The following is a 26,561-nucleotide window of genomic DNA, read 5'->3' on the forward strand; positions in this document are numbered from 1 at the left end:
AACCAGGATCTGTCTCATTTTACCTGGCACATAGTCTGGAGCAGGTGACTAATCTGCTCAACATACCTGCAGCGGTGAATTGTTTACCAGTCTTTTCTTTGTACCCTTTCCCTTGCTATGACAGTGCCTTATAAGGTAACTGCTGAAAATGTGTTGCTGGAAAAGCGCAGCAGGTCAGGCAGCATCCAAGGAGCAGGAAAATCGACGTTTCGGGCATGAGCCCTTCTTCAGGAATGAGGAAAGTGTGCTCAGCAGGCTAAGATAAAAGGTAGGGAGGAGGGACTTGGGGGAGGGGCGTTGGAAATGCGATAGGTGGAAGGAGGTCAAGGTGAGGGTGATAGGCTGGAGTGGAGGTGGGGGCGGAGAGGTCAGGAAGAAGATTGCAGGTTAGGAAGGCGGTGCTGAGTTTGAGGGATTTGACTGAGACAAGATGGGGGGAGGGGAAATGAGGAAACTGGAGAAATCTGAGTTCATCCCTTGTGGAGGGTTCCTAGGTGGAAGATGAGGCGCTCTTCCTCCAACCATCATGTTGCTATGGTCTGGCGATGGAGGAGTCCAAGGACCTGCATGTCCTTGGTGGAGTGGGAGGGGGAGTTGAAGTGTTGAGCCACGGGGTGGTTGTGTTGCTTGGTCCGGGTGTCCCAGAGGTGTTCTCTGAAACGTTCCGCAAGTAGGCGGCCTGTCTCCCCAATATAGAGGAGGCCACATCGGATGCAGTAAATGATGTGTGTGGAGGTGCAGGTGACTTTGTGGCGGATATGGAAGTATCCCTTGGGGCCTTGGAGGGAAGTGAGTGGGGAGGTGTGGGCGCAAGTTTTGCATTTCTTGCGGTTGCAGGGGAAGGTGCCGGGAGTGGAGGTTGGGTTGGTGAGGGGTGTGGACAAGATGAGGGAGTCATGGAGGGAGTGGTCTTTTCGGAACGCTGATAGGGGAGGGGAGGGAAATATAAACCTGGTGGTGGGGTCCGTTTGGAGGTGGCGGAAATGACGACGGATGATACGATGTGTATGGAGGTTGGTAGGGCGGTAGGGGAGGACCAGTGGGGTTCTGTCCTGGTGGCGATTGGAGGGGCGGGGCTCAAGTGCGGAGGAGCGGGAAGTGGAGAAGATGCGGTGGAGAGCATCATTGATCACGTCTTGGGGAAAATTGCGGTCTTTGAAGAAGGAGGCCATCTGGGATGTACGGTATTGGAACTGGTCCTCCTGGGAGCTGATGCGGTGGAGGCGAAGGAATTGGGAATATGGGATGGTGTTTTTACAGGGGGCAGGGTGGGAGGAGGTGTAGTCTAGGTAGCTGTGGGAGTCGGTCGGTTTATAGTAAATGTCCATGTTGATTCGGTCGCCCGAGATAGAAATAGAAAGGTCGAGGAAGGTGAGGGAGGAATCTGAGACTGTCCAGGTGAATTTGAGGTCGGGGTGGAAGGTGTTGGTAAAGTGGATGAACTGTTCAACCTCCTCATGGGAGCACGAGGCAGTGCCAATACAGTCATCGATGTAGTGGAGGAAAAGGTGGGGGTTGGTGCCAGTGTAGCTGCGGAAGATGGACTGTTCCACTTATTCTTTGAAGAGGCAGGCATAGCTGGGGCCCATGCGGGTGCCCATGGCTCCTCCTTTGGTTTGGAAGAAGTGGGAGGATTGGAAAGAGAAGTTGTTCAGGGTGAGGACCAGTTCAGTCAGTTGAAGGAGGGTGTCCGTGGAAGGGTACTGGTTGGTACGGCGGGAAAGGAAGAAGCAGAGGGCTTTGAGCCCTTCGTGATGGGGGATGGAGGTGTACAGGGACTGGATGTCCATGGTGAAGATAAGGCATTGGGGACCAGGGAAGCGAAAATCATGGAGGAGGTGGAGGTGGTGGGTGGTGTCCTGAACATAGGTGGGGAGTTCTTGGACTAAGGGGGACAGGACCATGTCGAGGTATGCAGAGATGAGTTCGGTGGGGCAGGAGCAGGCTGAGACAATGGGTCGGCCGGGGCAGTCAGGTTTGTGGATTTTGGGCAGGAGGTAGAAGCGGGTGGTGCGGGGTTGTGGGACTATGAGGTTGGAGGTGATGGAAGGGAAGATCCCCTGAGGTGATGAGGTTATGGATGGTCTGGGAGATGATGGTTTGATGGTGGGAGGTGGGGTCATGGTCAAGGGGGCAGTAGGAGGAGATGTCCACGAGCTGGCGTTTAGCCTCAGCGGTGTAAAGGTTGGTGCGCCAAACTACTACCGCGCCTCCCTTGTCTGCCGGTTTGATAGTGAGGTTGGGGTTGGAACGGAGGGAGTGGAGGGCTGCACGTTCCGAGGGTGAGAGGTTGGAGTAGGTGAGAGGGGTGGAGAGGTTGAGGCGGTTAATGTCACGGCAGCAGTTGGCTATGAAGAGATCGAGGGCAGGTAAGAGGCCAGCACGGGGTGTCCAGGTGGATGGGGTGTGTTGGAGGCGGGAGAAGGGGTCGTCAGAGGGTGGGCAAGAACCCTGGTTGAAGAAGTAGGCGCGGAGGCGAAGGCGGCGGAAAAATTGTTTGATGTCTCACCCTGTGTTGAAATCGTTAATCCAAGAGCGTAGGGGAATGAAGGTGAGGCCTCTGCTGAGGACTGATCTTTCATCCTCTGAGAGGGGAAGTTCTGGAGGGATGGTGAAAACACGGCAGGGCTGGGAGCAAGGACCTGGTGTGGGGCTGGAGCTGGGAGTGGGGGCGGGGTTGGGCATGGTGACGGAGATCGGCATGCGGGCGGGGTTAGGAACTAGCAAACTTAAAAGACCCAGTACAACCCATGGATAAAACCAACATCATCTACAAAATTCCATGCAAGGACTGCCACAAACACTACGTAGGACAAACAGGAAGAAAGTTAGCCACCAGGATACATGGACACCAGCTAGCCACAAAAAGACATGACCCTCTCTCCCTCATAGCCGTACACACGGATGAAAAAAACCCACCATTTCGACTGGGACAACACATCTATCCTGGGACAGACTAAGCAAAAACATGCCAGAGAATTCCTGGAGGCCTGGCACTCCAACCACAACGCCATAAACAAACACATAGTTCTAGATGCCATCTATCAACCCCTCAGAAAACGAACAGGAAATGACATCACCACAAACCCCAGGAACCCCATCCAGGAGAAAGATATAAATAGAAAGCAGGAGACAACAGCTTCACTTCACTTGGAGGTCGCCACTGATGATGTTACCTAGCCAGGTAATGAAACGTCTGGATATAAAACCTACAGCTCAGCGAGCAAACCTACACCCTAAACCTCAACCTGAGCTACAAACCTTGCAAAAATGGTAACATGATTGTCATTCAAAATGATTAGTAGAATTCACAAAACTGGATGGTGTAGAGCTGCCTATTCTTTGTGCTGAGCACTATTCAGAGATGGAATCTCAAGTTACATGACCAGCTCTCAGTTAGAATTGATGTCACACTTCACTGGGTTGGGAGGGAGGTCCGTTGGACATCAATCACCACTACAGGAGTTAAAGATTTTATAAGAGTACACAAAATTCCTTAATTTCCTAGTCTTTTGGAGCCAGCATAGATCAGGTTTCTGAACTTAATGAGAATTGCTAATTAACAACTGACATACAACTCTACTATTTAAACCTCTAACCGGTTTATAAAACTCTCGTTACACACACACACACACAGAAAGTGACTAAAAGAAAATGGGTGTTATGGGCAGAGGAAAAGACTGGAAAGGCAGACCCTGCTCAGTTTGTTGAGCTAATACTTTTGGCTTATGAGATGTTGCTGCTTTTTGATCTTCCTCCTTGAGATATTTCGACTTGCTATCAGGAAACAAAGGGCAGTTGGTTCATGCTTATGAAGTCACTGATTTTTTGGTTAAGAGCAACTGCTTATGACAACTGATCAGAGAAAATGACTGCTCAGCCAAAGGATGGAATTGTAGCTTGACAATGTGCTGGGAGCAGAGTGTGGGTTGATGAGAAGGATAGAACATACTCAAATGGCTGAGCCCCCCACAATCTTTTTGGCCAGAGAATTCCAAAAGTGATGGCAGAAAACAGAAAGTAAGGTGAAATGGTTTATTCCCAGGTTGGCAAACTATGACCAGTATGTTATCACAAGTATCAGTTCTTGGACCTCAGAGTCATGTAGTATAGAATAAGCCCTTCAGTCCACCATATCTAAATTGACCAAATTAGACTAATCCCATTTACTTGCACTTGATCCATAGCCTACTAAGTCATGGTATTTTAAGTTGGAGAACCTGCCTCCACCACCCTCTCTGCCAGCATGTTCCACATATCTACCACCCTCTGGGTGAAAACATATTGTCTCACATCCCTCTTGCTCCTCAACTTAAACTTAAGCCACCTGCTCTTAGACACATCTGCCTTGGGGAAGTGATTCTCACAATCTCCTTGGTCTGTGCCTCTCATTATCAGATCCCCCCTCAGCCGTCTCTGCTCCAGGGAAAACAAACTTAACCTACCCAGTTTCTTCTGATAACTGAGAGACTCCATCCCAGATTAGATTAGATTACTTACAGTGTGGAAACAGGCCCTTTGGCCCAACAAGTCCACACCGACCCGCCGAAGCGTAACCCACCCAGACCCATTCTCCTACATTTACCCCTTCTCCTAACACTACGGGCAATTTAGCATGGCCAATTCACCTAACCTGCACATTTTTGGATTGTGGGAGGAAACCGGAGCACCCGGAGGAAACCCACACAGACACGGGGAGAATGTGCAAACTCCACACAGAGAGTCGCCTGAGGCAGGAATTGAACCCGGGTCTCTGGCGCTGTGAAGCAGCAGTGCTAACCACTGTGCTACCGTGCCGCCCAGGTAACATCCTAGTGAATTTCCTCTGCACTCTGTCCAGTGCAAACACATCTGGGGCTAAATGTAATATTTCTGAGTTTTTTTGCTGAAATAAATTGAGAATGCAAGCTGTAAAAAGAATGCAAAGAGATTTCCTGGACCTTAGACAAGTTGAGTGATTATAAAAGAGACAGTGGATTAAATATAACATGGAAAATATGAAGTTATCCATTTTTGTTCAGAAAGACAGAATACTTCTGAAATGGAGGGATTGGGAAATATCGATGTAAAAAGGGGGCTGATGTCCTTGTTCATGAGTTAGAGAAAGCAAACATTCAGATACAGCAATCATTATTTTTCTTCCTAAATCAGCTGGCCTTTATTTTAGGGGGATTTGAGAACAGTGATAAAGGTGTTCTGCAGTTACAACAAGCCTTTGAAATTGCACTGGAAGATTGTGTACAGTTTGGGCTCATGCCGTAAGGAGAATGTGTTTGTCATAGAGTATAATGAAGGCTCACCAGATTACTCCCAAGAAAAGAAGGATTGTATGAAGTGGAGAGATTGAGAAGACTGGACCTGTATTCTCTGGAGATTAGAAAACAATGAATTGATCTCAGTGAAACCTTCAAAATTCTTCGAGATCCACAGAGTAGCTGCAGGAAGGATGATGCCCCAGGGGGTGTGGTCTAGAACCAGCAGACAGTCTCACAAGAACAGGTAGGTCATTTAGGACTGAGATAAGGGAGAAATTCTTCAGTTGAATATGGTGAATCCTTAGAATTCTCCAGCCTAAACATCTTCAAAGCAGTGATCGATAAGATTTCGAGGTATGAATTCATCAAGTAATGTGGGCATGATGCAGTGTGTTACAGTCAAAGGTTGGCTCTGATTTATTTGAATGGCAGAGCAAGCTTGATGGGGGTGAACGGCCTGTTCCTCCTCCTAGTTCCTATATCCTGCACGTTTTGGAAGAAAGCGAGGAGGCATGCAATGTACAGGAAGTGAGTCCTGAGAAAAAATGACAGCATCCAAGTATGATTCCTATCTCATTAGTTGATATTTATTAAGTATTAAAGGGAGGAAGAGTCTGGGATGTAGATACAATTAAAGATAAAATAGTTGCTTACAAGAGGAAGAAATAGTGGCTCTCTTCTGCCCGTAAGCATTGATTTGCATTGTTTGTGTTTACCACCTTCAATAAAAATGCTTATCTATCTGTGACACTGGCACCAACTCTGTTACCATGCTCAAGAGATTTATCTAATAATATTGGAGCTTGACATTTGGCAGTGAGCAGTTGCAAGAATTCATTTAAAGACAGAAGGGCAGCCATAAAAAAAGACAAATGATTGTCTGTACAATATTGTTAAGGTCAATGCGTCATGGCTGTTTTCTTATTCAAGTTATTCACAATATCATGATAAGTCGATGTTTGGAAAGTTAAAATCCCCTACCATAACTACCCTATTATTCTTACAAATAGCTGAGATCTCCTTCCAAGTTTGTTTCTCAATTTCCCTATGACTATTGGGGGGGTCTATAATATACCGAAAGGTTTGTCTCCATGCTGTTCATCTTTATGACTCTATGACTCTAAATAGTTACAATGATTTCCAATTATTAATGCTGAAGCAAACTTAAGGCTTTTTACAGGAATGAGATTGGGGGCTGCATTTATTTGTCAACATTCTTGCAGGAGAGACTTGATTTGATTATTGTCACATTTACTGAGTGGAAAATATTGTTTTGCGTACTATCCAGGCAAATCATACCTTACGTAAGTACATCAGAGTCATGGAGAATGCAGAATACAGATGAACTGGATGAAATATTTTACATTGTTATGTTTGTTAACAACTATTTCTGATGCAGAAAACAAAACTGTTCAGAACTGAAGTCAAGTGTTCCAGGGATTTCTGCTGTCAGTGTGACTTTTATACCTCCTCTAATGGGAATGCACGTTACTATGGTACAGCAGTCCTGTAGCAATGAAGTGTTATATTAAGTTATGGGGCAAGTTTCTGGAATCAGCTTTGAACCAATAATTTTCTCTGCTCGGAGGAAAGAGTAATCCTAACTAAACAATACTGAACTTGATGTTGACTTGGAGGTGCCGGTGTTGGACTGTGGTGGACAAAGTTAAAGTTATCACGCAACAGCAGGTTACAAGTCCAACAGGTTTATTTGGAAGCACTAGCTTTTGGAGCACTGCTCCTTCATCAGGTGGTTGTGGAGGTTAAGATCATGCTCACAGAATTTATAGCCAAAGGAGTCCAGTGTCATGGAGATGTGGTACAGTAAACAAACCAGTAAATCCCATTCTAAAAGATGACATTTTTAACCTAAGATGGTTTACTGTATCACATCTCCATGACACTGGACTCCTTTGGCTATAAATTCTGTGAGCATGATCTTAACCCCCACAGCAGTGCTCTGAAAGCTAGTGCTTCCAAATAAAGCTGTTGGACTTGTAACCTGGTGTTGTCATTCTCAAGATAGCTCAGTTTTTTAACCAATAGCTGTGAAGTCTGTCTGTCTGTGTCCCAATGCTATGTCAGACTGACAAACCCTCTGGATAGTTTTAGGGTTTTACATGGATTCATGCAGTTTGAGCAAAATAAAACCTAATTCTGCAAAATCAAGTTCATTCCATAAACTTGTATGTGTGTGCATGTAGAAACGATGGAGTGAGTGTGAGTGTGAGCTGTGGTGTTGCTTGTCCTGAAGTCTGACTTGGAGGATGGTCACCTGAAGGTCCAAGGCCGAATGTTCCTGGCCGCTGAAGTGCTCCCCGATTGGGAGGGAACACTCCTGCCTAGTGACTGTTGTGCGGTGTCCATTCATGCATTGTCATAGTGTCTGCTCAGTCTCGCCAATGTATCATGCCTCAGGGCATCCTTGCTTGCAGCATACGAGATAGCAACATCAACTCAGTCAACATGATCTATGAACACAGGGTACATCAAATATTTGTTCCCTTTTATAATTCAAAATAATTGTTAGCCTATGAGACACACCCTACTTCAGTTGGCTAATGGTCTGTACTTCAGCAACAATCATGCCATTATCCTTCCTCTGTTCTTCACAATATTCTGTCTTATTTGGCTGAATGCTAATGAAACTCATCAGCCGAGCCAGTGGAAACTAGGTTCAGAAGTATCAGACAACAGTTACATTAGAGAGAGGAAGCTCTTTCAAAACTGGAGCCAAAGCCAACATCCATGTTTTGTTTTGTATGTTAACTTGCCTCTGCATCAGCCCTGATATTTCTTGATTTATTTGAGGACAAACAGCGTAGGTACAGCATGATGTGGTCTCAGGAATCCAACAGTTCTGTGTTTTACCATTCTCAAGAGGAGGAGTCCGGCCGGATAAACTCTGAAAATTTGAGCAGCTGTAGAGATTCCGTAATGGACTCTATAAATGACCAACCTCAAGATGTGATGTCTACTAATGAAGGCCAAGAAAATGAAGGTAAGGCAACTGCTGTTGGGATTGTTATTTTTGATAGAATTGTTTAAAGAAATGTGTCTACTAAAAATTTCCAATTGTTTCATATCCAGCATGTTGGAAAATCATATCCAATTATAGAATTTAAGTTTATGCAGCCATTTAAAAAAAAAATTAGAACTTAAAATTTCAAAACAAAAATTGCTGCAAAAACCTTAACAGATTTTTGCCTTGCTGACTTGCTATATACAGCTAAATATAGAACATAGAACATAGAACAATACAGCACAGAACAGGCCCTTTGGCCCTCGATGTTGCGCCGACCTGTGAACTATTCTCAGCTCGGCCCCCTACACTATCCCAAAATCATCCATGTGCTTATCTAAGGATTGTTTAAATCTCCCTAATGTGGCGGAGTTGACTACATTAGCTGGTAGTGCATTCCACGTCCTTACTACTCTGCGTAAAGAACCTGCCTCTGACATCTGTCTTAAATCTATCACCCCTCAATTTGTAGTTATATCCCCTCGTACACGCTAGGATGAAGTAATCATCCTAGGAAAAAGACTTTCACTGTGTACCCTATCTAATCCTCTGATCATCTTGTATGTCTCTATCAAAAGCCCTTCTTAGCCTTCTTCGTGCCAATGAGAACAGGTTCAAGTCTCTCAGCCTTTCCTCATAAGACCTTTCCTCCAGACCAGGCAACATCCTGGTAAATCTCCTCTGCACCTTTTTCCAATGCTTCCACATCCTTCCCAAAATATGGGGACCAGAACTGTACACAATATTCCAAGTATGGCCACACCAGCGTTTTGTTTATTTGCAGCATGATATTGCAGCTCTGGAACTCAATCCCTCTACCAATGAAACCTAACACACTGTATGTCTTCTTAACAGCACTATCAACCTGGGTGGCAACTTTTAGGAATCTATGTATATGGACTCCAAGATCTCTCTGCACATCCACTCTACCAAGAATCTTTCTATTGACCCAGTACTCTGCCTTCCTGTTATTCTTCCCAAAGTGCATCACTTCACATTTAGCTGCATTGAACTCCTTTTGCCACCTCTCAGCCCAATTCTGCAGTTTATCCAAGTCCCCTGCAACCTGTAACATTCTTCCACACTGTCCACTACTCCACCGACTTTAGTGTCGTCTACAAACTTACTAATCCATCCACCTATGCCTGCGTCTAAGTCATTTATAAAACTGACAAACAGCAGTGGTCCCGAAACAGATCCTTGTGGCACACCACTAGTAACTGGACTCCAGGCTGAATATTTTCCATCAACCAGCACTCACTGCCTTCTTTCAGAAAACCAGTGTCTAATCCAAACTGCTAAATCACCTTCAATTCCATGCGTCTGCATTTTCTCCAACAGCATACCATGTGGAACCTTATCAAAGGCTTTACTGAAGTCCATGTATATTACGTCAACTGCCCTACCCTCATCTACATGCTTGGTCACCTTCTCAAAAAAACTCAATGAGGTTTGTGAGACATGACCTGCCCTTGATGAAACTACTTTGACTACCTCCAATCAAATTGTTGCTTGCTGGACAATTATAAATCTTATCTCTTATAATCCTTTCCAAAACCTTTCCTACAACAGAAGTAAGGCTCACTGGTCTATAATTACCTGGGTCATCTCTACTGCCCTTCTTGAACAAGGGCACAACATTTGCAATCTTCCAGTCAGATATATGTTAATAACAAAGGCTGTCCCAACAATCTGACTGGAAAAATATCAAAACCATTTACTGAGGATCAAATAATGATACCTTCTTGTTTGGACACTTGGTAATTTAATTGTCTGGTCCGGAGATCAAGGCAGGGAGACCCAAATCCAGAAAATCCCACTTTGAACCCTGTTGGATTTGATTAGAATACTACAATAGGCACAATCTCTAATGGGAAAAAAGAATAGAACTGTCATTCCTGATTGGTGAACAGTAACATCCAGTGGAAGTTACGAGTGGGGAATGTGCATGAGTCCAGGATCATGTCAGTCATAATACCATCTAGCAACTGTTCCCACTTGCAAAAGGATCAAGAACAAGGTGCAACAGATTTAAAGTGGTTTGCAAAAGGAGCAGGGATAATGCAAGACAAAAACATTTTTACTTTGGAGTAGTTAGTGTTTGGAATGCACTGCTGGAAAGTGTGGTGGGGGCAGGTTCAATCAAAGCATTGAAGAGGGTATTTGAAGAGGGTATTTGGAACAGAAATACTGTGCAAGGGAATAAGGAAAAAGGCAGGAAATTGGCAGTGGGTAGTTATGCTCATTTGAAGAGCTGGTGCAGACATGATGGATCAAATGGCTTCCTTCTGCATCATTACACGTCTGTGTTTCTGTGAACAATATCGAAATCCAGATATAAGCAGTTTCCTGCCTGAGCTGTCAGAAGGAAATTAGTGACTCTTGACTGTTAGATAAAACAGGCAAATACTTACACTGGAAAACTGGTGCACCGGTGCAGCCTCTTGAAAGTTCTAAATTTCCTGTTACTTGAGTCGGAGGTGAAGAGTATTTAATTTAAGTGGCCATCAAAATCAAGTAAGTTTCTAACCTCACTGCAATATCGAACAGAGTAGTGGATCCTGGAGCTCCCATGATTTTTGCAACAATTTTAATTTAGGAATCTTACAAAGATTATATATGATGTGGAGGTGCTGGTGTTGGACTGGGGTGGACAAAGTTAAAAAATCACACAACAGCAGGTTATAGTCCAACAAGTTTGATATAGACATTTATACTATCAATGTGATTGTTGTATGAAGATCAAGAATGGAAAGCTAAACGTGTGGTGCTCTCCGGCCTGAATTAGCTTGGAAAGAAAAGAGAATCTGGGAAATTTGGTTTAAGTTGCATCTGAACACATCCTTGTATCTGAATAATAACGGTGAAATATTTTGGAAAGTATAAATATGACCCAGACAGAATTAGAAAGCAAGGTTGAAGTTAATGATCTATAAATGTTTAAAATCAATTTCAAGGTATTGAATCAAAATTGTCTCCCAGAAGAAGAGCATTCAGTACAAATCACACAATCAGAAATGATACCTCGAAGAGAATGTTCACCCCGAGTGACCCGTCTTCAGCATTTGATAAACATCCTCTCCGGCGAGCAAGAGCTCAACAGCTTGTTGGTTGTAGCAGCCCAGAAAGTGTCTGTCCTTGGCAAAGGCAATTTCAGGCAAGTTTGCATTTCCTTTATCTGTTAAGAAATAGATATTTTGAAAAACTAATTGTGAAATAATTTTAAGATAACTTCTGGACAAAGCAATAATAATCACGTGATATGAATAAATTTAAAAATGCCTCTACCTTTATAAAGGCCACAGTCAAAGATTATTTTTTTTTTCATTCATGGGAAATGGGTATCACTGGCTGGGCCAGCACTAGTTGCCTATCCCTAATAGTCCAACAGAAAATGGTGGCAAGTGAGGGGGTTCCAGGAGCTGGGATGACTGACCTCCAACAATAACTGCCAGCTTCCTTTGTTTAGATCAGAGGGGTGCTGGAAAAGCACAGCAGGTCAGGCAGCATCTGTGGAGCAGGAAAATCAACATTTTGGTCAAAAGTCTTTCAATAGGAATATTCCTGATGAAGGGCTTTTGCCCAAAACGTCAATTTTCCTGCTCCTCAGATGCTGCCTGACCTGCTGTGCTTTTCCAGCACCACTCTGATCTAAACTCTGATTTCCAGCATCTGCAGTCCTCACTTTTGGGCAGCTTTCTTTGTGCCAAGTATGACTGTGACCAGCTTAGAGGTTTGCCCCTGATTCCCGTTGACTCCAGTTTTGCTAGGGTTTCTTGATGCCATACCTCAGTTAAATGTAGACCTCATGTCAAGGGCAAACATCTCACCATTCCATATGTGAAAACGACGTTGAGGTCACAATATACTGGTCGTAAGAAGGTTCAAAGTACAAGAAGAAATACAGAACTGAGTTTAAATGGCAAACTAGGAAAAATGAATTCTGTTCCACAAACATTACCTGAATTGTTTGTGAATATTGAAGAAATTCATCCCCAATTAGATTTTAGTCAATTAATGCAGCCCAATGATAGTGAATCCCCAAAATGCAATAATCTCATGTTCAAAGCAGTAAAAAGTGACAAACCCCTTCACTTCCTTGAATGGATATGGAAAATCCTTTCTTATATATAGCTCCAACTCTCTCAAACGTCAAAAGCACTGACATTTATAACTCTGCAGGAGATAGAATATTACCTGACCTATAACCTGCTGCTATCAAAATAGTGGAAATAGTTCAGGATCAACAACTGTGAGTTTCTTATTTTAAATTCAAAGAGCCCAAGGGAATTAGCTTTCTTATTCAAATAAATAAAACACAAGTTTAGATTTTAGATCTGTAAGTCAGGAATGCAGAAAATGATAAAGGCCAGTCTGTATTTGAGATTAGCAGGACACAAAACTCAGAATTTAATTGATAAACAAAAAAAGGTAGAATTTAATCTTTCAGGCTTATGAATTTAAAGGAAACCTGCTACAAAAGGAAATTTGAGATTTGGATTTTAGAATTGTCTCTTTTAAGAGAAGTTCAAATGGAATAAGTGGGTCATGTAACCAGTTTTCAATTCTGCTGACAGCAAGCTTGGCTGCTGTGTTTGTTACAAATAATAGGACAGCTCAGGTATTAGGTCATGATTTGGAGATGCCGGTGTTGGACTGAGGTGGATAAAGTTAAAAATCACACAACATCGGGTTATAGTCCAACAGATATTTTTGGAAGCAACCACCTGATGAAGCAGCAGCGCTCCGAAAGCTACTGCTTCCAATTAAACGTGTTGGACTATAACCTGGTGTTGTGTGATTTTTAAACTTTGTCTAGGTACTGGGTAGAACTGTATACAGGAACTAGGGTAGCAGATATACACATGGATAAACTGTTAGCCTCAATATTCCCATGTTAGAATGTCAGGTTTTATAAAAAGATTATACAATAAATGTCCACCTTTTTCCTCAACTGAGAACTCTATGCTACTGTGACTGGTCCCTCAGCTGTGTTCAACCCATCTCCTGCATTTCTGCCCTTTTCCCCTCCCTTTGGTGCTCAGCTTCTGCCCCACCATCCACATCCAGAGGATCATTAGCTGCCATTTCTGCTATCTCCAGGAGGATGTTACCACTAGACACATTCACCTCCCCTCCCCTCCCTTGTCAGCTCCTGGAAACACCTGTGAAATGTACGGTTGGAGATGTGGCTCGAGGATCGGGCTCATCATCCACAAAAGGACCCACAGAATTCAGGACCAGTGACGTAGAATTTCCAAAATGGAGTAATATACTTGTTAGTGAGTGATTGCCAAAGGTAGATCTTTTCCTCCCTCTTTTTAGCCCTTCTGATCTTTTTAAAGTTCCCTTTTGTACATTGTATACTCAAAGAACAAAGAAAATTTACAGCCCAGGAACAGGCCCTTCGACCCTCCAAACCTGAGCCGATCCAAATCCACTGTCTAAACCTGTCACCCAATTCCTAACCATCTGTATCTCTCTACTCCCCACCTACTCATGCATCTGTCCAGATGCTTCTTAAATGAATCTACTGTGCTTGCCTCCACTACCTCTGCAGGCAACGCATTCCAAGCACCCACCACCCTTTGTGTAAAGTACTTGCCGCGTGTATCCCCCTTAAGCTTTTCACCTCTCACCTTGAAAGAGTGATCTCTCGTTATTGAATCCTTCACCCTGGGAAAAAGCTTATCTCTATCTACCATGTCTATACCCTTCGTGATATTCAAAGTTTGGGAGAAGATTTGTAGCTCGGGTGCTCGTTGTTGTGGTTCTGTTCGCCGAGCTGGGCATTTGTGTTGCAGACGTTTCGTCCCCTGTCTTGGTGACATCCTCAGTGCTTGGGAGCCTCCTGTGAAGCGCGTCTGTGATGTTTCCTCCGGCATTTATAGTGACTTGTATCTGCCGCTTCCGATTGTCAATTCCAGCTGTTCGCTGCAGTGGCCGGTATATTGGGTCCAGGTTGATGTGCTTATTGATTGAATCTGTGGATGAGTGCCATGCCTCTAGGAATTCACTGGCTGTTCTCTGTTTGGCTTATCCTATAATAGTAGTGTGGTCCCAGTCGAACTCATGTTGCTTGTCATCGGAGTGTGTGGCTAAGGATAGCTGGTCATGTCGTTTTATGGCTAGTTGGTGTTCATGGATGCGGATCGTTAGCCGTCTTCCTGTTTGTCCTATGTAGTGTTTTGTGCAGTCCTTGCATGGGATTTTGTACACTACATTGGTTTTGCTCATGCTGGGTATCGGGACCTTCATCCTGGTGAGTTGTTGTCTGAGAGTGGCTGTTGGTTTGTGTGCTGTTATGAGTCCTAGTGGTTGCAGTAGTCTGGCTGTCAGTTCAGAAATGTTTTTGATGCATGGTAGTGTGGCTAGTCCTTTGGGTTGTGGCATGTCCTCATTCCATTCATGATATTAGAGACCTCAATCAGGTCCCCCCCGCCAATCTCCTTTTTTCTAATGAAAACAATCCTAACCTACTCAACCTCTCGTCATAGCTAGCACCTTCCATACCAGGCAACATCCTCATAAACCTTCTCTGTACCCTCTCCAAAGTGTCCACATCCTTTTGGTAATGTGGTGACCAGAACTGTACACAGTATTCCAAATGCGACCGAACCAATGTCTTGTACAATTTTAACATGACTTGCCAGCTCTTATACTCAATACCCCATCCAATGAAAGCAAGCATACCATATGCCTTCTTGACCACTGTATCCACCTGTGCAGCAACCTTCAGGATACAATGGACCTGAACTCCCAGATCTCTCTGCCCATCAACTTTTCCCAAGGCTCTTCCGTTCACTGTATAATTTGCTCTAGAATCAGGAATTCCTAAAATGCAACACCTCACATTTGTCTGGATTGAAATCCATCTGCCACTTCTCTGCCCAACTCTCCAGTCTATCTAGATTCTCCTGAATTCTCTGACAGTCCCTTCTGCTTTCTGCTACTCCACCAATCTTCATGTCATCTGCAAACTTGCTGATCATACCAACAGTGCCCTCTTCCAGATCGTTTATGTATATCACAAACAACAGTGGCCCCAACACTGACCCCTGTGGAACACCACTGGGCACCTTTCTCCATTTCGAGAAACTCACTTTAACTACTACTCTGTCTCCTGTTGCTCAGCCAGTTCTTTATCCACCTAGCTAGAACACCCTACACACCATGTGTCTTCACTTTCTCCATTAGTCTACCATGGGGAATCTTATCAAACGCCTTACTAAAGTCCATGTATATGACATCAACAGCCCTTCCTTCATCTATCAACTTGGTCACTTCCTCGAAGAACTCTAAGTTGGTAAGACATGATATCTCCTGCACAAAACCCTGTTGCCTATCACTGATAAGTCCATTCTTTTCTAATTATAAATAGATCCTATCTCTCAGTACATTGACCAGCAACTTTCTCACCACTGACATCAGGCTCACTGGTCTGTAGTTACGCGGAATATCCCTACTACCCTTGTACAGGAGGACAACATGAGCAACTTTCCTGTCCTCCAGCACCTCACCTGTATTTAAGGATGCCACAAAGATATCTGTCAGGGCCCCAGCTATTTCCTCTCTCGCCTCCCTCAGCAACCTGGGATAGATCACATCTGGTCCTGGGGATTTGTCCTTCTTAATAACCTCTAGCATACCCAACACCTCTTCCCTATTTATGTCAACGTGATCCAGACTAATCAAACTTCTATATCTAATCTCATCATGTTCCTCTCCTCAGTGAACACTGATGCAAAGTAATCATTCAGCATCTCACCCATTCTCTCAGGTTCCACACACAGCCTTCCTTTCTTATCCTTTAGTGGATCAATCTTTTCTCTAGTTACCCACTTAGTACTTATATAAGAATAAAAGGCTTTGAGATTCTCCTTAATTCTGCTCGCTAAAGTTATTTCATGACCCCTTTTAGCCCGCTTGATTTCTTGTTTAAGACTGGTCCTTCTCTTCCGATATTCCTCCAGGGCTCGTTCTGCTCTTAGCTGCCTGGACCTTATGTACGCTTCCCTTTTCCTTTTGGCTAGTTGTACGATTTCTCCTGTCATCCATGGTTCACAAATCTTTCCTTCCCTATCCTTTGCCTTCAATGGGACATGTCTATCCTGCACTATCTTTGAAAGCCTCCCACACATCAAATGTGGACTTCCCTTCAAATAGCTGTGTCCAATCCATATTTCCCAGCTCCTGCCTAATTTTGATATAATTGGTCTTGGCCCAGTTTAGTACTCTTCCCTCAGGACCACTCATCTTTGTCTACGAGTATTCTAAAACTTACAGAATTGTGGTCACTGTTCCCAAAGAAATCCTCCACCGCAACTTCTACCACCTGTCCTGGCTCGTTCCTCAGTACCAGGTCCAATATGGCCCCTTCCCTCGTCAGACTATTGACATACTGCTCTAGAAAACTCTCCTGGACGCTTCTTACAAATTCTGCCCCATCCAGACCTCTGACGTTAAGAGTATCCCAGTTAATGTTGGGAAAATTAAAATCTCCCATCACCACCATCCTGTTGCCTCTACATCTTTCCATAATCTGCTTACCTATTTATTCTTCTACCTCACGCTCACCGTTGGGAGGCCTGTAATACAGCCCCAACAATGTAATTGCACCCTTCTTATTTCTCAGCTCCTCACAAAGTGCCTCATTACTCAAGCCCTCCATAATGTCCTCCTTTAGCACAGCCATGATATCATCCCTGACCAGCAATGCAACTCCTCCCCCCATTTTACTTCCCTCCCTGTCCTGTCTGAAGTGTCTATATCCTGGAACATTTAGTTGCCAATCATGCCCTTCCTTCAACCAAGTCTCTGTGATTGCAATAACGTCATACTCCCAGGCACCAACCCAAGCCCTAAGGTCATCTGCCTTACACACTATACTCCTTGCATTAAAATGTATGCACTTCAGGCCACCAGTTCTTTTGTGTTCGTCTGCTCTCTGCCTGCTCTTCCCCTTATTAATGCTAACATCATGATTCTTACAGTCTCCAGTTTCCACCTCGCTGTCCATTTGTCTTGTCTTCTGGTTCCCAGTCCCCTGCCTTTCGGGTTTCTGCTGTTTGGAGGCCCTGGTATCTGCCATAAGCCTCCCTTTTTTCCTTAATCTAATGCTGCATGTCACTTAATATCCAATGCTCACAGAATTATTCTGACCGTTTTTCTTTGTTGGAACATGTTGGTCCTGTACTTTCCATACTTCCTCTTTGTTGTAGTTGTGGGTATGTTCACCGAGCTGTGAAGTTGATTTGCAGATATTTTGTCCCCTGTCTCAGTGACATCATCAGTGCTTTGGAGTCTCCTGTGAAGAGTCTCCTGCTGTACTGTCTCTTATGGAATTTATTTGGTTCTGTTCCTGCCACGAAACGACACGACCAGCTATCCTCAGTAGCCACACACACACAGACAACAAGCAACATGAATTCGACTGGGACAACACTACTATCATAGGGCAAGCCAGACAGAACAGCCAGGGGAATTCCTAGAGGCATGGCATTCATCCACAAACTCCATCAACAAACACATCGACCTGGACCCAATATACCAACCACTACAGCGGACAGCTGAAACTGACAACCGGAAGCGGCAGGGACAGACCACTATAAACACTGGAGGAAACATCAAAGAAGCGCTTCGCAGGAGGCTCCCAAGCACTGATGATGTCACCTAGCCAGGGGACGAAACGTTAGCAACAACAACTTCCAGCTCGGCGAACAGAACCACAACAACGAGCACCCAAGCTACAAATCTTCGCACAAACTTTGATCACTTTAAACTTTTTATTATTTTTCATGGAATGTGGGCGTCTCTGTCTGGGACAGCATTTATTGCCCATTTCTAAGCACTGACCAAAAACAAGTGGAGCTTTTATTCTTGGGACCTCAAATATTCATGTTCTCAAATCAGACAAATGCCACAGTGAATGAAGATCACTATAGATGATGTCACAGATTTATACTTCTTCTGACCTGGAGTATTACTGCACAAAATCCAGAGACAAGAATGTAAGTGGGTAATGGTGTTACCTCTGAATCAGGAAATCATGTTTTCAAATCTTTCTTCAGAGACAAAGTTGTCACTAAGATGTCCGTTCCTGTGAAATATCAAGTTAGCTCTCCTGTTTCTGTATTTTCTTTGTACGGAGTTAAATTATGAATTGTCCTATTGTGTACTGTCTCAGGTATAATATACATTGTAAACAATAAATGCTGGAGATCACACCAGGTCAGGCAGCATCCATGGAGAGAGAGCAAGCTAATGTTTCGAGTCTAGATGATCCTTCTTCCGAGCTGAAGTCAAGGGAGGTGGGGGTAGTGGATGTAGAATGCTGGTGGAAAAAAGATGTCAATAGTTTACATTAACTGATTCCCAATACTTGGTGCTGCTATTGGCATATCCCCCTACACTCTCCATTGAACTAGTTAAATGCATATAAGAATAAATTACTGCAAATGCAGAGAGATCACAGCAGGTCAGACAGCATCCATGGAAAGAGAGCAAGCTAAGGTACCAAACAGGACTATATGCATGCCAAACAATATAAGCAGCAAATGACTGATAGGACTAAGCGATGTCACAGATCAGATCGAAGCTCTGCAGTCCTGCCACATCCAGTTGTGAATGGTGTTGGATAATTAAGCAATTCACTGGGAGGAGGAGGCTCCACCAATATCCCCATCCTCAATGATGGAAGAGCTGAACACAAGAGTGCAAAGGTTAAGGTTGAAGCATTTGCAGCAATCTTCAGTCAGAGGTCTGAGTGAATATCCATCTCTATCTGCTTCAGTGGGCCCCAGGATCATTGATATCACTCTTCAGCCAATTCAATTCACTCCACATTTGGAGGCATTGGATACTACAAAGGGAATTGGTCCTAACAGCATTCTGCCAATAGCACTGAAGACTTGTGCTCGACAATGATGAAGGACTTTTGCCCGAAATGTCGATTTTCTTGCTCCTTGGATGCTGTCTGAACTGCTGTGCTTTTCCAGCACCACTCTAATCCAGAACGTGCTGTTCCAGTACAGTTACATTGTCTGAACAACCCCGTGGAAAATTGCCCAGGTATGATCTGTACATAAAAAACAGGACAAATCCAATCTGACCAATTACCACCTCAGTCTGTTCTTGCTTATCAGGAAAGGTGTCATCAACAGTGCTATCAAGCAGCACCTGCTCAGCAATAACCTGCTCAGTGACGCCCAGTTTGGGTTCCATCGGGGCCACTCAGCCCCTGACCTCATTACAGCCTTGGTTCAAACATGGACAAAAGAACTGTTTGCCAGAGGAGAAGGGAGAGTGACAGTTGCATCAAGGAGCCCAACCAAAACTAAAATCAGTGAGGATCAGTGAAAAACTGTCCACTGGTTGGAGTGATACCTGGCACATTGGAAGATGGTTTGTGGTTGGTGGAGGTCAGTCATCTCGACTCCAGGACATCTCTACAAGAGTTCCTCAGGGTAATGTCCTAGGCCCAACAATCTTCAGTTATTTCATCAATGACCTTCCCTCTTTCATAAGATAAGAAATGGGAATGTTCTCTGATGATTGATTGTACAATGTTCAGTATCATTCACGACGACTCATTGTTTTGCACAATATCCAGGCAAGTGGCATGTAACAATTGTGCCACACAAATGCCAGGCTATGACATTTCCAATCAGGGATAATCTAACCACCACTCCTTGATATTCAATGGTGTTACCATCACTGAGTCATAGATTTATACAACACAGAAAAAGACCTACACTGATATAATTACCACTAATTGTGCGCTAATGCCAATTTCCTGCACTTTTCATATCCTTGAATGGTATGGTATTTGAAGTACTGATCCAAATAATTTTTTTAAAAGATTGTAAGGTTTCTAGCCTCCACTACCTTCCAGGCAGTGCATTCTAGATTCCTACCATTTGCTGAATGAATGCCCATGTTCAACGGAGTTGCCGTTGACCAGAAACTCAGCTAGACTTTGCCATATAACTGAGTGGCAAATAGAGGAGATCACAGATAGGTAACTCACCTCCTGACTTGCCAAATCCCGTTCACCATCCACAAGGCACGAGTCAGGAGTGTGATGGAACACTCCCCGCTTGCCTGGATGGGTGCAGCTCCAATAACCCTCAAGAAGCTTGACACCATCCAGGACAAAACAGACTTCTTTTTGGCACTACACCCACAAACATCCACTCCCTCCACCACCAATGCTCAATAGCAGCAATATATACTTTCTTCAAAAATGCACTGCAGAAATTTACCAAAGATTCTCAGACAACACCTTCAAAACCTGCAATCATTTCCATCTTGAAGAACAGGGCAGCAAATACATGGGAACAGCACCCCCTGCATGTTTCCCTACAAGCCACTCACCTTGGAAATATATCACTGTTCTTTTACTGTTGCTGTGACACAATCTTGGAATTTACTCCCGAAGGGCATTGTGGGTGTATTAACAGCACATGAACTGTGGCGGTTCAAGAAGGCAGCTCACCACCTTCTCAAGGCAGTTATGGATGGGCAATAATTGCCAATCTGTAAGTTGGTGCTCCAGGTAGTAAGACTATGGGTCTGAGGGGTTACAGAACCAAATCACAGCCCTACTCAAAAAAAACTTCAGAAATCTGGAGAAATAAATAAGAGCGACTTCCAAAATATGAAATCAGACGTATTCAACACACTTCTATGGATAACCCAAAGTTCACAAACCAGGAGACCCCTCAAATCTACAGTCTGGCTATCTGGAGCACCAACTTACAGATTAGCCAAGGAGCTACACCAAAGACTAAAACACTTAGTAGAAGACTCATGCCTCTCCATCCACTCCACCCAAGAATTCCTGAAGACCAAAGACACCAAGATAGAAGAGGATGAAATAATGGTCTCCTTTGACATAACAGCCCTGTCCACATCCATCAACATCAACCTGGCCAAAGAAACATTGACTACACTATTAGAAGAATCAAAGACACATACACCAAACATCACCAACTTCATCAGCAAGGACAGTATCATCAAGCTATGCCTTACCACCCACTTCACCTTTCACAACAAAACCTACAGACAAACCAACAGAACACCCATGGGATCTCCAATATCAGGGTTCTTAGCAGAGGCAGTAATGCAGAGATTCGAACAGCTCTGCCAACCATCCAGGCCAAACTTCGGGTCCACTACGTGGATGCCACCTTTGTCATCACTAAACAAAGCAAATTAGAGGAAACCTTCCAGACCATCAATAATATCCTTACTGGCATAAAATTCACTAAAGAGGAGGAAAAACACGCAACAAATTACCATTCCTACATGTCGCAGTAGAGCGAACAGCCAATGGGGAGCTTCAAACGAACGTCTACAGGAAAAACAACATATATGGACTAAATATGGAACTACAGAAGCAATCATCCCAATGTCCACCAAACGAAGCTACATTAGAACATTATTCCAATGAGCCACCACACACCGCAGCACAGAGGAACTACACAGAGCAGAGGAAAATCACTTATACAGTGTATTCAAAAAGAACGGGTACCCAATGAACACAGCCCGCCGATTTCTCAGCAACAAACCCAAACAAGCAGACAAAATACATCCAGAAACCCTAGCCACTCTCCCCTACGTTTAAATGCCCTTAGTGTTGGAGAGTTTGCTACTGTTGCAGGTAGCGCATTCCATGCCCTTCCTTCTCTCAATAAAGAAACTACCTCTGACATCTGTCCTAAATGTATCACTCCTCCATTTAAAGCTATGTCCCCTCATGTTCGCCATCACCATCCGAGGAAAAGGACTCTCACTACCACTCTATTTAACCCTCTGATCATTTTGTATGTCTCTTAAGTCACCTTTTAACCTTCTTCTCTCTAATAAAAACAGCCTCAAGTCCCTCAGCCTTTCCTCATAAGACCTTCCCTCCATACCAGGCAATATCCTAGTAAATCTCCCATTCCAAAGCTTCCACATCCTTCCTATAATGTGGTGACCAGAACTGTACGCAATACTCCAAGTGCGGCCACACCAGAGTTTTGTACAGCTGCAGCATGACCTCATGGCTCCAAAACTCAATCCCTCTACCAATAAAAGCTAACACACCGTATGCCTTCTTAACAACACTATCAACCTGGGTGGCAACTTTCAGGGATCTATGTACATGGACACCGAGATCTCTCTGCTCATCTACACGACCAAGAATCTTACCATTAGCCCAATACCCTTTATTCCATTTACTCCTTCCAAAGTGAATCACCTCACACTTTTCCGCATTAAACTCCATTTGCCACCTCTCAGCCCTGCTCTGCAGCTTATGTCCTTCTGTAACCTACAACAGCCTTTAGCCTTCTACCAACCCTAGTGTCATCCACAAATTTACTAACACCCCCATCCTTCTACACCCTCATCCAAGTCATTTATAAAATTACAAACACCAATGGCCCCAAACAGATCCTTGCGGTACACTACTAGTAACTGAACTCCAGGATGAACATTTCCCATCAACCTCTGTTTTCTTTCAACTAGCCAATTTCTGAACCAAATCGTGAAATCACCCTCAATCACATGCCTCCATATTTTCTGCAATAGCCCACCATGGGGAACCTTATCAAACAAACACTTTACTGAAATCCATATACACCACATCAACCACTTTACCCTCATCCACCAGTTTGGTCACCATCTCAAAAAACTCAGTAAGGTTTGTGAGACATGGCTATGTGAAAGGTAGGCGGTGTTGACTATCTATAATCGAATTATTCCTTTCTAGTTGGTTATAAATTCTCTCACTTATGATCCTTTTCAACACTTTACCCACAACCGAAGTAATGCTCACTGGTCTATAATTACCAGGGTTGTCTCTACTCCCCTTCTTGAACATGGGAACAACATTTGCAATCCTCTGGTCTTCTGACATTATTCCTGGAGACAAAGATAACATAAAGATCAAAGCCAAAGGCTCTGCAATCTCCTCCCTGGCGTCCCAGAGAATCCTTGGGTAAATCCCATCCGGCCCAGGCGACTTATTTAATTTCACACTTTCCAGAATTGTAACACCTCCGCCTTGTTAGCCTCACTCCCATCTAGTCTAAATAGCCCATATCTCAGTATTCTCCTTGACAGCATTGTCTTTTTCTTATATGAATACTGATGAAAAATATTCATTTAGCGCCTCTCATATCCTTCTGACTCCACATACAGCTTCTCATTACTGCCCTTGTCAGACAATAATCTTATTCTGGTCATTCTTTTATTCCTGACATACTGATGGAAAGCTTTAGGGTTTTCCTTGATCTTACAAGCCAAAGACTTCTCATGTCCCCTCCTGGTTTGAGTGTGCCTGTGTACACTGTCTAAATTGGTGACTGAAAGTGTTATATGAAGCAATGGTGTTTCTTCCTATTCAGTCTGCTCAGCCTTTAGCCTTTTGCTTCTTTCAAACTGCTTGGTCAGGTGGCAGCTCTTGGGTAGGTGATATTAGAAAGGCACAGTGGCAGTATTGGGATGAGGGCTATAGTAGTTATCTCCAACACTGTCTTCTCTGAGGGATGATTTGAGAGTGTTTTGGACTGGGGTAGACAAAGTTAAAAATCACAACACCAGGTTATAGTTCAACAGATTTGTTTGAAAATACAAGTTTTCAGAGCTTTGCTCCTTCATCAGGTATTTACTTGTGCATTCATGTAAAACTGTTGGACTATGACCTGGTGTTGTGATTTTTAACTTTCTCCTCAGGAGTCAGCATTATTACTGAGCCTGCCCTTGTAGACCATTAATTACTGACATCTATTGTAAATCACCTTCTCCTGCAAGAGACAGGAAACTACAACTGTGAGGATATTGCAATAAGCACATTTGTCTGGGTTGGTTAGCTCAATTAGCTGGGTTTACATCGAGTGGTGCTGGAAAAGCACAGCAGGTCAGGCAGCATCCAAGGAGCAGGAAAATCGGCGTTTCGGGCATTTACCTCAATTAGCTGGGTGACTGGTTTGTGACATGTCGATGAGCCAGTGTAGGACTGAGGTGAATAAAGTTAAAAATCACAACACCAGTGATTTTTAGTCCAACAATGGTCCAACAGCTTCATTTGGAAGCACTAGCTTTTGAAATGCTGCTCCTTCATTAGGTGGTTGTGGAGAATCAGATCCTAAAACACAATGTATAGCAAAAGATTACAGTGTCATGCAACTGAAATGATATATTGAACAAACCTGGATTGTTGTTAAGTCTTTCATCTTTTACAATGGGTTGCGGGTTTCAGTTCATTAATAATGTAAATCCCAGAACTTCTTTTAAGTCACCTTCAAGATAACTTAAGATTTTATAACAAAAGGTGACATCTTAGCTCAGACACTGCATTAAAGATGTAGGGTTAGAGTCTGTCTGTATTCCAACCTTGAGTCAGACTTGTTCTATTTCCAAAGTGGAATTTACAAAATATGACATGTATTGACTACCTGCAGATTGAGCATTTTTTGCACAAAATAGAATGTATTTCTATTTTGTATTTCTACAAATACAAATTCACCCCATAGACTTGTGTGTGGGGGTATAAAAGATTGGCATACAGAAAGCTTTAATGCATTCTCTGAGTGGAGATATCACCTTTTTGTGAGAAAACCTTAACTTATCTCAAGAAGGTGACTTAAAAGAAGTTCTGAGATTTACATATTAATGAACTGAAACCTGCAACCCATTGTAAAGGATGAAAGACCTAACAACAATCCAGATTTGTTCAATATATCATTGCAGTGTCATGCAACTGAAATCTTTTGCTATATTGTGTTTTAGGATCTCATGCTCCACAATCACCTGATGAAGCAGCAGCTCTCAAAAGGCTAGTGCTTCCAAATAAACCTATTGGATTATAACCTGGTGTTGTGTGATTTGTCACACAAAGTGATGCAAACAGTGTGGGTTCTGCATTGACTGGGGTTACCATGAAAAAAATTCCTTCTCAGTTTATCCCCTTGCCTGGATTGTGGTGACCCTCCGGTTAAACCACAACCAATTGTTTCTCTCTAATAACAGATCAGTCCCTTGGGACTATGGTGACGGTACCAACTCTTCTGTAACCAGTCCAGACCCTGCTGCAACATGTCACCTTTAAGATGTGTAAGTTAGCTTTAATTAGTGTTAGTTTCACACAAATTTGCCACCCCTGCTGAGGTGCACAGCTGCTGAACAATTCACCCAACAGCATGTGCTAATTGTAACAGTCAGGCTGCTGCCTGTGCCAATCCAATCATTTTTGGGGTAATCACACATTGGAATTCAAATGCTCTATGTCAGAGGCTATCTGATGTTGTACCCAAAGTCTGAGAAAGCAAATTAGAAGAATTTGAATAATCCAAAATGGTTTGGAAATCTGTAGAAATATAAGATATGAAAAATAAAATAGAAATAGCTGCATCAAGGAGTGAAAGGTTACTTTCAAGGGACAATTCTTCATACGTTTAATTTAACTGAGAGAGTAGTGGAGATAAAGTGTAAAATTGTGGGTTAAGGTTAAAATTTAAATACATCTTCCTTTTATTTATCCAACTGAAATTAAACAAGCTTTGTATTTGAGAGCTGGAAATATATAAAAGTTAGATTTAATCAAAATTTTACATGTAAGATTTTTTAAGTGTGACACTGGCTAGTAGCTCAAACCAATTGTGTATGAAGCTAAAAGCCTTTCACTCACCTTAGAAGTTTAGATCAAATATTCTGTAATTATTAATTACTATCATTCTTGCAGATAATCTCGAATTATTAATTCCTAACAATATTACTACTGTTCTTTGTATTTATGTATTTGTTATTTATTATGTTATTTATCGATAATTCCATTTTGCACTTTGTATTGGTAAATGTGCTGAGATATACTTTGTTTTTACTGGAGCTCAGATATATCAATAAAATTATACTCTGGTCGTGTTTAACTGCAGATAAATGTAGTGGGCTCCTGCACAAGTGCCACAAGGTCAAGGCTTGTTGGAAAAAGGAGACCATCTTTACTGCATCAGAACTGTGTTTCAAGTAGCCAAGATTCAGATGTACAATCGAGTCTGCAGAAGTTAGCCACGGGGGATTACATAGTGCACAGTGATGGTAGCACCAACACTGGGTCATCCATAGAGAGTTCTTTGATTGGCAACTGTTCAGAATCTGGTGAGTAATTCTGTACGCCAAGAGTGAGATTGGAACGGTTTGGGGAAATGGAGACAGGTTAAATCTAGACAAGGCCTCACTGCTCCTGTTATTTCACCTAATTTTCTGTACGTGAAAATTGCAACAAGTTGGTAATTAAT

General features: G+C 43.2%; 1 protein-coding gene across 3 annotated transcripts in view; it reads left to right on the forward strand.

The window, feature by feature from the left end:
• The window catches only part of vwa5b1 (von Willebrand factor A domain containing 5B1), a 217,026-nt gene that overhangs the window by 108,640 nt on the left and 81,825 nt on the right, over positions 1-26,561 (forward strand). For all 3 annotated transcript variants that reach the window (XM_087980186.1, XM_087980187.1, XM_087980185.1), the window contains exons 13-15: positions 8,067-8,256; positions 11,235-11,434; positions 26,199-26,421. In XM_087980186.1, coding sequence (XP_087836312.1) covers positions 8,067-8,256; positions 11,235-11,434; positions 26,199-26,421 — 613 coding nt within the window. The remainder of the gene's footprint in view (positions 1-8,066; positions 8,257-11,234; positions 11,435-26,198; positions 26,422-26,561) is intronic.

The sequence above is a fragment of the Chiloscyllium plagiosum genome, unplaced genomic scaffold, assembly GCF_037043375.1.
Source record: "Chiloscyllium plagiosum isolate Xiang-an unplaced genomic scaffold, Cpla_swu_hap1 HiC_scaffold_37, whole genome shotgun sequence".
Classification (NCBI taxonomy): Eukaryota; Metazoa; Chordata; class Chondrichthyes; order Orectolobiformes; family Hemiscylliidae; genus Chiloscyllium; species Chiloscyllium plagiosum.